At 40.4% G+C, this 17,304-nt stretch overlaps 1 protein-coding gene across 1 annotated transcript in view; it reads left to right on the top strand.

Annotated features, from left to right (window-relative positions):
- scfd1 (sec1 family domain containing 1) overlaps positions 1–17,304 on the top strand; it is a 169,418-nt gene that overhangs the window by 81,596 nt on the left and 70,518 nt on the right. The window contains exons 14-16 of the mRNA XM_048538268.2: positions 5,222–5,303; positions 10,334–10,430; positions 11,145–11,215. Of these exons, the coding sequence (XP_048394225.1) occupies positions 5,222–5,303; positions 10,334–10,430; positions 11,145–11,215 (250 nt within the window). The remainder of the gene's footprint in view (positions 1–5,221; positions 5,304–10,333; positions 10,431–11,144; positions 11,216–17,304) is intronic.

Raw genomic sequence — 17,304 nt, 5'->3', positions numbered from 1 at the left:
CTCTTATTCCTCTGGTCACATCAGGATGAATTTTCCAGAATCCTCAGAATGTATCTTTGACTGGTGATTGTCTACCTCTCACACCTGACTGTGGTAGCTTGTAAAGCCGAGCAGTACTTTCTTGCCAATGACCACACCAAAATCTTTGCTATTAGTTTTTTTTGGGAACTTTGCAACCTGATCTCAAAAATGCTCCTGTCTTCTTCCACAAAGCAATTAGAAACAAATTTGGAAGTATCTAGGTAGAACTGCTAATTAGCCATCCTTGATCCTGACTCCCTTTTTCTTTGATTTGATTTGATTTATTGTCAAGTGTATCTAAGTGCAGTGAAAATCTTTGTTTGCTCGCAGTAGAAGGAAATCATGATAAGCAAGGACATACAGAACATAGGGTGAAAAACACACTTGGACACAGTAAGGCACACAGGATGGGTGCTTGGCAAGATCAGTATTAACAAGATCAGCCTTGTTTGGAGGTAGAGAGTCCATTCATCAGTCTAATAATGGCAGGGAAGAAACTGTTCTCTGCTGGTGCATGTGTTCAAGTATCTGTATCTTCTGCCTGATGGAAGAGGTTGTAGGATAGCATTACCGGGATGAGATGGGTCTTTGAAGATATTGGCAGCCTTTCTGCAGCAACAAAGCGTGTAATGTCCATGGATAGGTGGTTGGCTTCTGTGATGGTCTGGGCTGTGGACACCACCTTCTGTAGCTTCTTAGGGTTCTGGGCACAGCAGTTGCTATACCCTCTCGTTATGCACCCGGACAGTATGCTTTCTGTGGTGCATCTGTAAAAGTTGGTGCATGTCTTTATGGATATGCCAAATTTCCTGAGCTGCCTGAGGAAAGTATTGATGTGCCTTCTTGACTGTCACATCTATGTGGGAAGCTCAGTACAGGTTGTCAGTTATCATCGCTCCTCGGAACTTGACGCTGTCAGTCCTCTCAACCTCTGCTCCTTTGATGTAAATGGGGGTGTGTTCTCCTTCTTTCTTCCTGAAGCCAATGATCAGTTCTTTAGTTGTGCCGTTATCATTGTACCATGTCACAAAGCCTTCTATCTCCTTTTTGCATTCTGCCTCATCATTGTTTGATACCATCCTACCATGGGGGTGTTGACAGCAAACCTGTGGATGGTTTTTGTTCAGAATTTGGCAACATAGTCGTGGGTGTACAGGGAGTACAGTGGAGGGGGGAGGGGGCGCATCCGTGGAGTGCTCCAGTGTTGAGTGTTTTCGTGGAGGAGGTGTAGTTGTCTATCTTCACTGAATATAGTAAGTAAATGTGCCGTTTATGCCACGGCTGTTATGACCCAGTGCTTCAACACTTTCTAGGGCTTTGGAAAACACAGTCTACCTGTTCTAAGCTCAGGACTGCTGCCATGGTCGTTATGTATTAATACTTTGTAACCTCTTCCTAGTAAATCAATCTAAACCTTTGTTTGATCTGTAACAATCAACCCACCCAAGCTTACTGTCAGATAGATTGCTTTACAATAGGCTACATGAACCCCTTCAGTTACCCTACATTTGCAGATACAATTGCAACGTATAATCTTGTTCTTATTTTCTAACAAATGGATCATATTACTTAGACTCTCTTCTCAGACATGTTGGGATAACACCCAAGTCACAAATCTTGCTGCAGTAAAATGCGCACCTTCTTCAAAAACATTAAGAAGTTATTGTTATTTTTCCATAAAATTGTAAAGCACCTCTGAACGTAATAGTCTCTTGATACCTCCTGCCACAAACTTATTTACCTCTTTACCACTACATGGATGCTTTAGTGGTGAAGTACTGAAGTCAAGAAATTACATTTAAATTCTGGCATAAATGAGTGGATGGAGGTTTAGTGCTATCAAGACCCACTTGAGAAACAATCACCTGCTCACTGATGCTCCATCAGGGTGCCCCAGCTCCTGACCTCATTAAGATGGAGTGACTGACCTGGACATTAAGGTGGTATTTGACTACATGTAACTCTCAGCTGGTTGGAGACATACCAGATCAAAGGAAGATGATTTTGCTGTCAGAGCCATAGGGCATCATTGCCTGACATCCTCAGGATTGAGCCCTGGGCATAACTGTCTTCGGTTGCTTCATCAATGATCTTCCTTCCATCATAAGGTCAGAAATGGGAATGTTCATCGCCACTCATGACTCCTCAGATGCTGAAGCATTCTGTTTTCACATGCAGCAAGACCTTGATAAAAGCCAGGATTGGGCTAATGATGCCGTATAGCATTTCTACTATACAAGTGGCAGGCAATGACCACCTTCAAAAAGTGAGAATATAACCATCGCCCCTTAACATTCAATAACTTTATCCTTGCTGAATCCCCACCAAAAACATTTGGGGGGGGTCATTGTTTCCCAGGAACTGAACTGGACCAGCCATGTGACTATTGTGGCTATGAGAACAGATCAGAAGTTGGGAATTCGGTCAAGAGTAACTCACTTTCTGTCTCCCCAATGCCTGTCAATGATCTAGATGCCATTTGTGAGGAATGCAATGCAGTACTGTCCACTTGCCTGGATTGGTACAGCCCTAACAACACTCAAGAAGCTTAACACCATCCCAGTCAAAGGACCCCACTTGATTGGCACCTTATTCACAACTTTCAAATTTGATTTCGCAGCTGATGCACAGTGACAGGTGCAAAAGAATTTGGACAGCAAAATAGAGGCTCCAAAGAATTGACAACATTTCTACAGAGTGGCAGAGGGTTAATATGCAACAGATCTGGATATTGAAGCATCACATGAACCTCATCAATGCTTCACCTGACTAAATTAGCTCATGACAGTTCCTTTGGCAGTATCTCCACTTCTTGTGACCTCTACCACCTGCATAGACAAAGGCAGTAGATGCATACCTCCCCGCACTACACTAAGCCATATATCATCCTGACTTGGAACTATGTTACCTATGCTGTACTACCGCTGGGTCAAAATCCTGGAACTTCCTTCCTAACAGCATTCAAGGTTTCTCAAAACGCTAAGACTGCTCTAGTTCCAGAGGCAGCTCACCACTAGCATTTCGAGGGCAGTTAGGAATGAACAATGATGCTGGCCCAACCATAAACATCCCATAAACAAAGACAAAATCACCTCATCGAAGCATAAATTATGGCAAGAGTAGACCATACAACACCTCAAGCATTCTCTGCCGTTCAGTACAACCTTGACTGATTATCAACCCCAGTTCTATTTTCCTAGCAGCTCACCATGTTTCCTTGAGTCCCTCAGTCCAAAACAATTGTGTTTCAGCCTTAAATGTTGCATTGTGCACAATACTGTAGGGTAGGAAACTCCAAAGAGTCACAGTTCTTTGAATGAAGGTGTTCTAAATGTTTAGCTCCTTATTCTAAGGCTGCAGACAACTAGGGGAAGTAACATTGCAGAGTCTGCCTTGTCAAACCACCTTATAATCACTGACTTACTATAGCACAGGAGGAGACCTCCATGCCCATCAGGCTTGTGCTAATTAAGCAATGAGGATAAGCAGGTCAATAGAATTCACCTCATCTTTGCGGCTTCACTATGGATCTCTGTGCCTTAACTATTCAGCCACAAATAAAGGCCCTAAATATTAGGCAGGTATCAACTCAAGTACTAAACACTGGAGAAAACGCAATTGTTTTTCTTACAAATTAGTGCCACAGGACTAGTTATTGTCACTGGCAAGGTCAACAGGAACTTCAATTATTAACACACCACAGCCTAAATCTCGTGTACCTAGTGAAGGACTGAAATCTAAAACTTGACCCATATGTGATTCAACCAGATTACCTTCCATTCTTCTAAATACCAGAGAATGTTGGCCCAGTCGATTCAGCCTACAATTATACGACAATCTTCTCACTCCACTTACCAATTTAATGAAGCTTCACTGAATCAGTATAGATATTCTTTCTTAAATATGCATTGCATTCCAGGTGTGACGACTCTCTGCTTTAAACCATTATAACGTGGCTTTCTTATTCTGTACTCAAATTCTGTTACAAGCGGCACGGTGGCTCAGTGGTTAGCACTGCAGCCTCACAGCGCCAGGGACCCGGGTTCAATTCCAGCCTCAGGCGACTATCTGTGTGGAGTTTGCACATTCTCCCCGTGTCTGCGTGGGTTTCCTCCGGGTGCTCCAGTTTCCTTCCACAGTCCAAAAATGTGTAGGCTAGGTGGATTGGCCATGCTAAATTGCCCATAGTGTTCAGGGGTGTGTGGGTTATGGGGGGATGGGTCCGGATGGGATGCTCCGAGGGGTGGTGTGGACTTGTTGGGCTGAAGGGCCTGTTTCCACACTGTCTAAAAAACTAAAAAACATTTTCTTAGTCCTTTCTTCTTCTGTCTTTCACCCCATCTTCCTTAGCAACCTATATCAACACCATATACACTTGCATGAAATAAATAAGTATTCTCATGGACAGCTATAGACGCACAATAACCATTATCTCTACATAACAAGAGATAATGGGAACTGCAGATGCTGGAGAATCCAAGATAACAAAGTGTGGAGCTGGATGGACACAGCAGGCCAAGCAGCATCTCATGAGCACAAAAGCTGGCGTTTCGGGCCTCGACCCTTCATCAGAAAAGGGGGATGGGGAGAGGGTTCCGAAATAAATAGGGAGAGAGGGGGAGGCGGATCGAAGATGGATAGAGGAGAAGATAGGTGGAGCAGAGAGTATAGGTGGGGAGGTAGGGAGGGGATAGGTCAGTCTGGGGAGGATGGACAGGTCAAGGGGGTGGGATGAGGTTAGTAGGTAGGAAATGGAGGTGCAGATTGAGGTGGGAGGAGGGAATAGGTGAGAGGAAGAACAGGTTAGGGGGCAGGGACAAGCTGGGCTGGTTTTGGGATACAGTGGGGGGTGGGGAGATTTTGAAGCTTGTGAAGCCCACATTGACACGATTGGGTTGCAGGGTTCCCAACATAACCAAATAGGTTGTGTGCAGCAATCCAGTCAACTTCTTGTTGTTTTGTTTGTATTATTTTAATGAAAAACTAATGCATCTTGTTTAAATGATGTAAGTTGTATCATACCTCCGTTCAGAAGTTAGGTAAGTTAAAATTGCATCAACAAGAGCTTCAAGTTAATGAACTCACAAATGCATTCATATATACATTGCTGTGGAGCTTGTTTTAATTTTTTTTAGAATGTTTTTCTTTTATTCAGAAAATGCAGTGTGCTCTGTCAATTTAATATCTATCTCTCCTGAAGCTCTCTCCCTGAACTGCTACAGAAAAAAAGACTCATTGATCTTCATACAAATGTGGCAACAGCTGTTTTGGAACACATTAAGGTAAAGTATTCATTGCATTTTTCATTTTGTACCAGTTTTGCTGTCTAATCTAATTGTATGAAATAACTGCATTTTTATTTCTGATCCTGCTTGTTAGGTCAGTCAACAGTTGGTAAAGCCACAATGATCACCATCTCTGGTTGTCCCACTGAGACAAACAGGAAATTTTCCATAACTGTTTTACTGTAAAAGTTAATTGAATATTTAAGTCTGTTTAATAGGTATGCAGTGATCTTAGTATATGACATTCTGAAACTCAAAAAGAAGTAGACTGTGCTCCTTGTTAGAGAGAACTGTGTATGCATTTTTATGGAGAAATTAGTGACTTAAAACACTGTCCTTTTACCAAAGTCAGATTTTTAAAATAGGAGTCTTCCTCCTTCAATGACATGTAAAGTTCAGAGATAATGGGAACTGCAGATGCTGGAGAATCCAAGATAATAAAATGTGAGGCTGGATGAACACAGCAGGCCAAGCAGCATCTCAGGAGCACAAAAGCTGACGTTTCGGGCCTAGACCCTTCATCAGAGAGGGGGATGGGGTGAGGGTTCTGAAATAAATAGGGAGGGGGGGGAGGCGGACCGAAGATGGAGAGAAAAGAAGATAGGTGGAAAGAGTATAGGTAGGGAGGGGATAGGTCAGTCCAGGGAAGATGGACAGGTCAAGGAGGTGGGATGAGGTTAGTCGGTAGGAGATGGGGGTGCGGCTTGGGGTGGGAGGAAGGGATAGGTGAGAGGAAGAACAGGTTAGGGAGGCAGAGACAGGTTGGACTGGTTTTGGGATGCAGTGGGTAGAGGGGAAGAGCTGGGCTGGTTGTGTGGTGCAGTGGGGGGAGGGGACGAACTGGGCTGGTTTTGGGATGCGGTGGGGGAAGGGGAGATTTTGAAGCTGGTGAAGTCCACATTGATACCATTAGGCTGCAGGGTTCCCAAGCGGAATATGAGTTGCTGTTCCTGCAACCTTCGGGTGGCATCATTGTGGCACTGCAGGAGGCCCATGATGGAAATGTCATCTAAAGAATGGGAGGGGGAGTGGAAATGGTTTGCAACTGGGAGGTGCAGTTGTTTGTTGCGAACCGAGCGGAGGTTGTCTGCAAAGCGGTCCCCAAGCCTCCGCTTGATTTCTGCAAAGCGGTCCCCAAGCAGAGGCTTGGGGACCGCTTTGCAGAACACCTCCGCTCGGTTCGCAACAAACAACTGCAACTCCCAGTTGCAAACCATTTCCACGCCCCCTCCCATTCTTTAGATGACATGTCCATCATGGGCCTCCTGCAGTGCCACAATGATGCCACCCGAAGGTTGCTGATTTGACCAAGCACAGTTTTTTTCAGATGGAAATAAAGGATAATTCCTGTCAAGTGATTAACGCAACTGTAGTCTTTGGAGTACAGACAGTCGCCATTGTCTTGGATCATTTATTGATTGTTGTGTCAAAAGGAAACTGGAAATAAATCATGTTCTTGGAATCATGACAGTTAATTTGACACAACTGATTTGGAAACATTTTTGGAAATCTGGGAATGGCTTCCAGTTGTGTGGCAAATGAAAAGGGCCCATATTTCTGTGGATATTGACAACAGCAACTACTACGTAAATAGTGCTGCTCAAGTAGTAAAATTTCCCAAACTATTTCACAGGAGTGTTATCAGACAAATTTTGATTCTGAACACTATAATGCAATATTGAAGCAGATGGATAAAAGTTAGCTAAAAAGTTAGGTTTTGAAGACTATTTTAAGCAAAGGGAAAAATGGAAAGAGACAGAAGTTTAAGGAGGTTTAGGTTTAAATGAACTTCCAGAGTTTAATATCTTGTCAGCAAAAAGCATGACTGTCAGTATAGGAATGATTAAAATCGTAGATGTTTAAGAAGCCACATTGGAGGTATACTGATAACTTGCATCATTGTAGGGCTGGAGGAAATTGTAGAGATAGGAACCAAGCAAGGCCTTGAAGGAAATTGTAAACAATATTGAAAGTTTGAAAAATGAATTTGTTACTTAATTGGGTGCTAGTATAGTTCAGTTGCGTACAGGTGTTTGGCGAAATAAGGCCTAGTGAAAATTAAGCCACAGGTAGCACAAATTTGAATGACCTCAAATTTGTGAAGAGTGGAACATGTGTGCTAGCCAGAGGTGAATTGGAATAGCCTCGTCTACAAGTAACAATGACATGAATGAGAACTTCAGCAGAAGATGAACCGAGGCAGGGCATAGTTGGGTAATGTTACAGAAACAAAAATAGGCATTCTTAGTGCTAGTACCATTACTTTTTTCCGTTGAAGACCCTGTTTTGCAGCTATTAATGATTTTGGAAAAGAAGTAGAAATTGATCAGTGAGAGATCTCTTGTTGAAGTGTTTTCTCCTTTTATAATCAAGGAAAGCAATCAGTTTGCCGGGTTTTATTGTTTATCGGCTGGTCACTAGTCCCTTCCTAATGGAGTGAAAATAAGGAAAGAATAAAAAAATGTTACTTTTATTCATATGCAGTATTTGAGCTTTGGGCAGGAGGAGAAAATTGTAACAAATAACTGGGTTCTATAATCAAAGTAGGGATAAAAACCTAATTTATACTTTTTTTTAGTGACATCTCCATGGCTCATTGGTGTGACATTAAATCATGTAGTCTAGATTGGGTGCACAGCCACATGCTTAATTTGTTCATGTTTAACTGATCTCAGCCAGGACAATGAGATAAACTTGCCAAACACACACATCTGTATATGACTAAGAATGCCTTTTTTCACCTTTGTGTCATTGCCCATCTCTGCCCTGCCTCAAAACCTCTGATGGTGCAATTCCCATCCACATTACCTCTTGATTTAACTATTTTCCAGGTAATCAAAGAAGTTAATGATTTTTTTTAAAAAGCATGGCAAAATTCCTCAGTTACCTATCTTCTGGATCCAGGTTGACAAAAAGCATGAAGTAGGCCTCTGTACTTAATGTGAAATTATTATCCATTACAAATAAATAGACTCTAGCTGCAAATAAGAAACTATGAACCTTCAGCATGTAACTCTGCTAGTTGAAATTCTGACCCATTTATATATACCCCCTCTACATACACACATACAGGCAGAAAAAAATACATGTGGGTGGAGGGAAAGTGAGAAAGCAGTTTTGTTGTTTCTGCTCACAGGGTTTCTGAAATTATTCTTCTGCTGATCAGAACACTGCTACCCAAGCTTCCTTTTTGGGATGTTTTCATTTGTTTGCAGGAGGCACAGGGTAACTGCTTCACACTTATGTAGGTCTCTGATTTAGTAATTTAAAATCACAACTTAGAGCAACTGCTGAAGGGAAAAATAAAATGGTTTTCTTCAAACTTTCAAGTTTTTTTCTACTGCAAAGAACAAAAATAGCTCCTGAGTTCATAATGATCTGATGGCTTCTCACTATCTTGTTCACAGCCGCAAGTTTGGCAGGGAAAAGGCCATTGTCATCAATAACTGGTCACTAATCCACAGATCAATCAGCCATCATGGCACAGTCTTATTGACCATTGGCTGTGCGCCCCCCGCACCCTTGCTTCACTTCTAGGCACACCCCTTGCTGCACAGTTCACCACTTCGGGGTATTTTTAAATGTACTAGTTGTCTGATTTATTTCACGGGCATTTCTTGACTGGATGCTTTGGCAGTACAGTGCTGAAAGCTTAATAAAACCACAACTGACAAGTCAGTTCTGCCATACTGTTGATTTCACTGAACTGATGCCTAGGAGCTTGACTGCAAAGCTATGCTTACAGGCATGCGTGGTCGCTACACCACCTAACAGTGACACTGACAATAAATACAGAATGTAACGCTCCTGTGAAATGTCTTGGGACATTTTAGCTAGTTAACGGCACTGTCTACATACGCATTATTGGAATTACTTTTGACTGTTTCTTCAACTCTTAATCATTTGGAACATGGACTGACCTTGGTTACAAGTCAGTCCAACAAAATATTGTTTGTAAGAAACTCTGTTACATCATAAGCCAAAAAATTGCTACTCCATCTGATACAGTTTAAAGTATTGTGTACAGTCCAGCCTAAACACAATGATTTCCTTAGGTTCCCTGGTGAGTACCTGTTTACTTATGTAAGCTGATCTATTCTTAGCCTTTTGGCAAGACACTATCATTCCTCAAATTACTTTCCGTTCTTTCTGTCATTTTCTGATGCTACTCTTTTTTTTAAATTTTGAGTTCTTCGGGATGAATTTGAATTCCACTATATAGGTTAATGCTGTGGGTCATCTGTCTATAAATAGTCCTTAACTTACATACATGCTCAATTCATAGAAATTTGCTGGTGTGATTCATTTTGAAAAGTGTTTCCTTTCACTCCTAATGCCCATGTTTTTAAAATCTAGATTAGTCTGATAGAATCAAAGATGGCTTTCTTTCATAGCTGTAAGCCCATTCCGTGAAAAATTTGTACAGCAACAATAAGTCCAGTTTGAGCTAGACTTGGTAGTTCAAGACTGCACAAAAACTGATGGATTTGAACAGAGAGCTGAGACCAGAGACGTTGCAGGTCTAGGAAATGAAATGGTGGAAGAATTCAGATTGAATTTCACAGGTTGGAATCTAGCTGCAAGTTACTTCGTATGTCCTTAAGTTATAACTGACAGATTCCAAGTGAAAGTGAGAAAGGTTTTACCTCAGACAGAAATTTAATTAATTTTCTATAATTTATTTTTTGAGTAAGAATCAAACATTTCATATATCAATGCTAACTTTTGGATTTGAAGCCCTTAATGAAAATAAACACTGTAGCTTTCAGTTTTCTCATTTCATCTTTTTTCTGATATTTACTTTTCCTGGATTCAATGCATTTAATCAATGCGTATTCTGTGTTGTACTTTTTGAGGAAAAATTTAAGTGGTTCCATTTAATAAAGCTTCCCTTCCTAACATTATCATCATCCGATTTGCAGTTAATTTTTTGTAAACTTTGTGTGATAAAATGTAAGCTTCATCTTGCAGGTAAATATATCTTCTGTAAATTCCAAAGTTAACAATGTTAATAATTTTCCTGATAGGCTCGGAAGTTGGATGTTTATTTCGAATATGAAGAAAAATTGATGAGCAAGTCAACATTAGACAAGTCCTTACTGGACATAATCTCTGATCCTGATGGTAACTACTAAAATTGACCTTTAACTCAGACGTAAATAATTATTTTCAGCATTTCTCATAAAATTTCCATTGATATATTTGAAGGTTGTAATTGTGCGTAATTACTCACAGTAAATATCTCAAAAATGTTTTAACTACAGAATTCAGAATATTTAAGTCTTACTCTGAAGTGAGTAAACTCTCAGCATTTATTACCTTATATTTTCTTCCCATTCCTTCCTGGGTCGGCATTTGTTGTGAGAGGATGGAGAAGGACCCTTTTTATAGGGTGTATTTTATAAAGCGCATTAAAGCTCTTATCTTTGGCTCCCGGTAGCAGCATTATTGATATTGGGAAGACAGTAAGTTGGAAAAGGAGCTACAACTGATTATTGAGAAAAAACCAATGTTGGTTTTGCAGAACACAGCGCTGTTGTATTGCCCATCAGACATTAGCATATCATTCTGTATCTTTTGAGCTGTACCATTAAATATTGCCATTGCTCATATATTTCTGAGAGTTTAATGAAGAATTCTGAAGAGCATTAAATTTTTTTTTACTTTCATAACCTTCAGATTTGATTAGTCTGGGAAGATCTAAATGTCAAGTGCTGAAAAATAAAATTACTTTTAAAGCAATTACTTCTAATGCAAAGTCAAATCTTTTCATGTGCAATATGAAATAATTTCTGACAGTCTTTTATGCTGAAAAATATTTTGTTCTTATTTTTATAGGAGGTACCCCTGAAGATAAAATGAGGTTGTTTATCATTTACTACATCAGTTCACCGCAGCCACCTTCGGAGGTCAGTTGCATATGATTATTCAAACACTGCATAAGCTTCAACCCATTGCAATACAAAATACAAAGTGCTGTTAAAACAATAGAAATCCTTCATTGAATGCCTCTATTAGATCTCCCATAATTTCTCCTACCCAATTTCTGTTGATATTTTCAGTGACTGTTAAAAAAGTGAAACAATGTTTACAAAATTCAGAGAAATTATAACATTTCCTGCGTTCACTTGACATTGTTGTAAGAAATTTTCAAACAATGTTCGGTGTCCACTGATTGACTTTAGCTTAATCATTCACAAAGCATAACTTATCAGAGATAAATAACAATTTTAAGAAAAGAAGAAGATCTTGCATTTAATTAGCACATTTTCAACATCTCAGACTCCCTAAAATGCTTCATAACCAATAAATTATTTCTGAAATCCAGTATTGTTGTTAATGATAATATATGACAGCCACTTTGTGTAAACAAGGTTTCACATGCACTATTAAACGGTGCAAAATTCGCCAAGTAATTCCAAAATTTTCTATCTTTTACAAAAGCAGTAAATTAGTTGAGCAACTAGTTAATTTGTGTTTAATGGTGCTGGTTGAGGGTTGAGTTTTGGCCACCATTGTAATTTTTTCATATTCCTGTGAGGTTTTCGTATCCATCCAAACAGGGAGATGAGAACTCGATTTAACTTCTCAGTAGAATGACAGATCTCAGGAAATGCCACACTCCCTCAGTACTATGCTGAAATGTTAGCTGCTAAAGTGTGGTCAAGTACTGGAGAGGACATGAATTCACAGTCTACTGAATCAGAAGTGAGAATGCTATGTCTGTGAGGAGCAGACGGAAAATGCTTCGCCAGATTTAAATAAAATCCTTACGTGCAACCAGTCAGTGGATATGCAATACCTTTTGACATTTGGCACACTGAGAACCAGCCATGGTTCTGCACATTGGTGAGGTGCCAGTTTCACTGTGATAGCCGTCTTGGGGATTGTCACTATCTTTTGATTCACTCATGATTTCCTATCTGTTTTCGAAAGTTGCATTGTGGAATTGGTCAATATATGTTTCTTTATAATGTCACCAGTGATAAGTTAGTTCATAGGCATAAAAGGTCTTTCTTAGACATGAACAAATACCTGTAGCAAGTACCAGTGGGCCATCATTGCTTAGCATGCGTTATTATTTTCAAGTGAAATGGAGAAATTTGGTGCGATAAATTTATTGGATGACTTAGTATATGTCAACCACAACAAAATAAAGCAAAATTCTATGTGCCCATAAGTAATTGCAGCTGACTTTGGTAAGTTACATTTCATTAAAGGATCAGCAAAGGTAAGCAGTATTTCATCCACCAGGCAGTGAAATTTTCAAAACAGATTGGATAATGTCCATTTACAGAAAATGTGAGATGTCAGTTTAACATTAATAACCTTGTTTGTTTTAAATCTAATTGTATACATTATTTTGTGGATGAATAAAGTCACATCATGTAAATTTCTGAGTCTGATATAGCAATGCCAAATAAAGGCACATGAGCATAAACTCAACAAAATTAATCAAATTACAGAGAAATGAATTATTTTGTATAATTGCTTTGTATATCTCTTTGGGTAAATTAAGTAATATGCTCACGTTTATTTTAGAACATAGAAAAGTACAGCACAGTACAGGCCCTTTGGCCCACGATGTTGTGCTGTGGATTAATCCTAATCCAAAAATAAAATAACCTAACCTACATTCCCCTCAGTTCACTGCTGTCCATATGCTTGTCCAGCAGTCGCTTAAATGTCACTAATGACTCCGCTTCCACGACTACCACTGGCAAACTATTCCATGCGCTCACAACTCTCTGGGTGAAGAACCTCCCTCTGACATCTCCTCTATACCTTTCTCCTAACACCTTAAAACTATGACCCCTCGTGGCAGTCAATCCTGCCCTGGGGAAACGTCTCTGGCTATCGACTCTATCCATGCCCCTCATTACCTTGTACACCTCGATCAGGTCACCTCTCTTCCTCCTTCTCTCCAGAGAGAAAAGTCCGAACTCAGTCAACCTCTCCTTGTAAGACAAGCCCTCCAGTCCAGGTAGCATCCTGGTAAACCTCCTTTGCACCCTCTCCAAAGCCTCCACATCTTTCCTATAATAGCGTGACCAGAACTGGACACAATATTCCAATTGTGGTCTCACCAGGGTTTTGTAGAGCTGCAGCAAAACCTCGCAGCTCTTAAACTTGATCCCCCTGTTAATGAAAGCCAAAGCACCATATGCTTTCTTAACAACCTTATCCACCTGCATGTCAACTTTGAGGGAGCAATGCACTTGAACACCAAGATCCCGCTGTTCCTCCACACTGCCGAGAATCCTGCCTTTAATCCTATATTCTGCATTTAAATTCGACCTTTCAAAATGCATCACTTTGCATTTATCCAGGTTGAACTCCATCTGCCATTTCTCAGCCCAGCTCTGCATACTGTCAGTGTCTCGCTGAAGCCTGCAATAGCCCTCGATACTATCGACGGCACCTCCAACCTTTGTGTCATCAGCAAACATACTAAGCCACCCCTCAACCTCCTCATCTAAGTCATTTATAAAAACTACAAAGAGCAGAGGCCCAAGAACAGAGCCCTCTGGGACACCACTCAGCACTGACCTCCAGGCAGAATACTTACCAGCTACAACCACTCTCTGCCTCCTGTCAGCCAACCAATTCTGAATCCAGACAGCCAAATCTCACCCTGTATCCCATACCTCTTGACTTTATGAATGAGCCTGCCGTGGGGAACCTTGTCAAATGCCTTGCTGAAGTCCACGTACACCACATCCACTGCTCGACCCTCGTCAACCTGTCTCGTGACCTCCTCAAAGAACTTAATAAGATTTGTGAAGCATGACCATTGAAGGTTGCAAATGGATTTGGAGGAAAAGGCTGTGACTGAAAATGGATGAAATTGGTTAATTTTGATGAAATTTGCATAATGAAGTGAAATGCGCAAGATAAATACTTAATTACGTAAGGGATAGGTGCTTAGAAAAGTAACATTGAAAGGAAAACTAAAAGCTGCAGTGCAGATTTGATGAGCTGATAGTGAAAAATTGTGTGAATTTGGAGAGGGAGAGAAAAATATTTATATTTTTGTATTGTGGGCTACACCTCCAAAATGCTGTTTTTGGACTGTGCTTGCTATGATATTTTAGAACATGTCAAATATAGTTGCATGCTGAGAACTATTACATAGCCTCTCAGTGAGCACTTCCCTTTGCCCAGAGATAACAATGGCTCATATCTTCAGGACTCTGGATCATTAGATACAGATGTTCCTTGTGGCCTGGCAGAAGTCGTAACGCACTGGGCACCATGGGAAATATGCATGAAATTTGAGTTTCCACTGGACAAGACCCTGTTCCCCAGGATTCTCTTGACCTGGCTGTGGCGCTGATTTAGTTGGAGACTAAATTCCCATTAATTTACTTTTAAGTCCTAATTTAACAATCGGAGAGTACTTGGTGGTAGTGATCATAATTTGTTGTTTTAACATACTTATTGAAAAGGATGAAGGAGATTCGGAGCAACACCATATCTCAAGCCCTCTGTCACCGGGTGAGATAATTCTCCAAAATAAAAGCATAGTACTACATAAAACTGAGAGGAATATAGAAAATGGAGCGTTGAAATTAGGAAAGCAAAGAGGACCTGGAAGAATATCGACAAGCAAAATGAAGGTGAACCCAAAGATATTTTATCAATAGATTAACAACAAGAGGCAGAGTAAGGCCCATAACCTTTGTGTGGAGGTGTAAGCTATTGTAGTCAACATTAATGAGTACTTTGGATCAGCTTCACAAAAGAGAAGGACAAAACAGATACGGTATTGTTGTAAGAAGGAAGAATGTGATGTATTGATTTTGATAGGGAGAGAGGAAGAATTAATAGGTGTGTGTTGAAAGTAGGTAGATCACTAGTCCCATATGACTGTTATTCAGAAAGCAGGGCCTTTAGAAGTAGATTTATCAATGATGGTCGGTGTGTATTTTATAAGGAAATATCATGTCCAATTTGTTTGAATTTTTTGAGGGAGTAACGATGATTGATGAGCATAGTGCAGTTGGTTTAAACTCTAATTCCAATTGGAGTCAAAGCAAAAAAGATGCATAATGAATGAGAGAATACTGAGAGGTGTCAAGGAGTTGAGACACCTTGGCATGAATATTCACAAATCCTGAAAGTATCATGATAGATTGGTAAGGTGGTTGAGAAGGCATTTGGAATCCTTTATTAGATGAGGTATTGGACATAGAGACAAGGTAGTAATATTGGAACAATAAAAATTATTACTTAGGCCACAGCTTGTTGACTGTGTGCAGTTCTGGTCACCTCATTAAAAGAGTGTAATCAAAATAGACAGGACATTTGTAAGAATGTTACCTGGGATAAGAAGATCAGATACACTGGCATTCTCCTTGGAACAGGAGAGATTGATGGGAAGAATCGATCAAGAGGTATACAATAATGAAGTGCTTCAATCGATGAAAAGACCCTGTTTATCTTAGTAGAGAATCAGTGGCAATGGTGTATAGACTTAAAGTAAATGGGGGAAAAAAATCAGAGTGAAAAGTTAGAGATGAAGATAAATGTTTTCACCCAAGTGTTTGGAATCTGGAACTCACTGTGAAAGGGTATTAGAGACAGAAGCTTTCAACTCATTTGAAAGATGTCTGGATTTGCACTTCAAATGCCTGAACTTGCAAGGCTATGGACCAAATGCAACAAAGTGAGATTAGGTTGTGCAGCTCATTTTTCAGCTGATGCAAACAAGATAAGCCAGGTGAATACCAAGATAATAAAATGTGAGGCTGGATGAACACAGCAGGCCAAGCAGCATCTCAGGAGCACAAAAGCTGACGTTTCGGGCCTAGACCCTTCATCTCCGAAATGTCAGCTTTTGTGCTCCTGAGATGCTGTTTGGCCTGCTGTGTTCATCCAGCCTCACATTTTATTATCTTGGAATTCTCCAGCATCTGCAGTTCCCATTATCTCAGATAAGCCAGGTGGCCTGTTTCTGTGCTATAAACTTTCCCTGAATCTGTGAATAATATTTCCTCTTTGCCAGGCCTTCAATGGAGCATTATCAAAGTGTAACATCATTCTTCATGGCTTTAGCAAAGTCAAAAACTGTTTTCTGACTGAAGCTCATTATAGAAGAATCATTGTTGTTTCCTTATAGAATTCTCATTCCAAATTGGCTGAAGGAGAATGAGTTATTAGACTAGGCATCTTGTCATGATTAAGCCTATCTGCCTCTTTTAAAGTGGATGTCCTCTTCTTTGTTTATGAACCTTTTTTAAATGCAGGCTAGGATGTTGTCCAGATCTTGCTGCACGCAGTCTCAGACTTCTTCAGTATCTAAAGAGTTACAAAAAGTACAGAATGCTGTCGAATTATCAGCAGACACTGCTCCCTCTGACCTTTCAGAGGTTAAACAGTCGCTGTCACCTTGTCACTCGGATTTAGCTCATTTATCCAGAATTGAACCAAGGCTGTCATAAGAACAGGAACCGAATGAAATGACAGAATCCAAGCTGAGGATCTGTGAGCAGCTTTTTATTGAGTGTCACTGGTAGCAGTGTCAACAGAACTACTGTCACTTGGCTAATTATTGAGAGTAGGCTGATGTAGTAGTAATTAGCTGGATTAGATTTGTTTCTTATAGACAATTCATACTGAGTGCAATTTTCCATCTCATTAACACTAGCGCTGTAACCATAGTGGAGGACTTTGACTAAACATGTGGCTAGTTCTGGTGTGGAAGGCTTCAGTACTGCAGCTGGAATTTTGTTAGAGCTCATGTACTTTTCTGTATTCAAGATATTTCTATTCAACCTGTTCAACAATGTTATGACACGCCTTTGGAGCAGGTGAGACTTGAACGCAGGTCATCTGGCTCAGAGGTAAGGGTGCTGCCACTGAGCCACAGGAGCCGTTCTCTGTATTCTGTGCCCACAGCCATTTATTGATATTACATGGAGTGAACTGAATTCTCTGAAGACAGGCACCAGAGGAACTAGATCCTAGACACAGCATTTCTTGCAGAGGATGCTTG

The sequence above is a fragment of the Stegostoma tigrinum genome, chromosome 10 (assembly GCF_030684315.1).
Source record: "Stegostoma tigrinum isolate sSteTig4 chromosome 10, sSteTig4.hap1, whole genome shotgun sequence".
Classification (NCBI taxonomy): Eukaryota; Metazoa; Chordata; class Chondrichthyes; order Orectolobiformes; family Stegostomatidae; genus Stegostoma; species Stegostoma tigrinum.
This window is presented reverse-complemented; position numbering and strand designations above follow the sequence as displayed.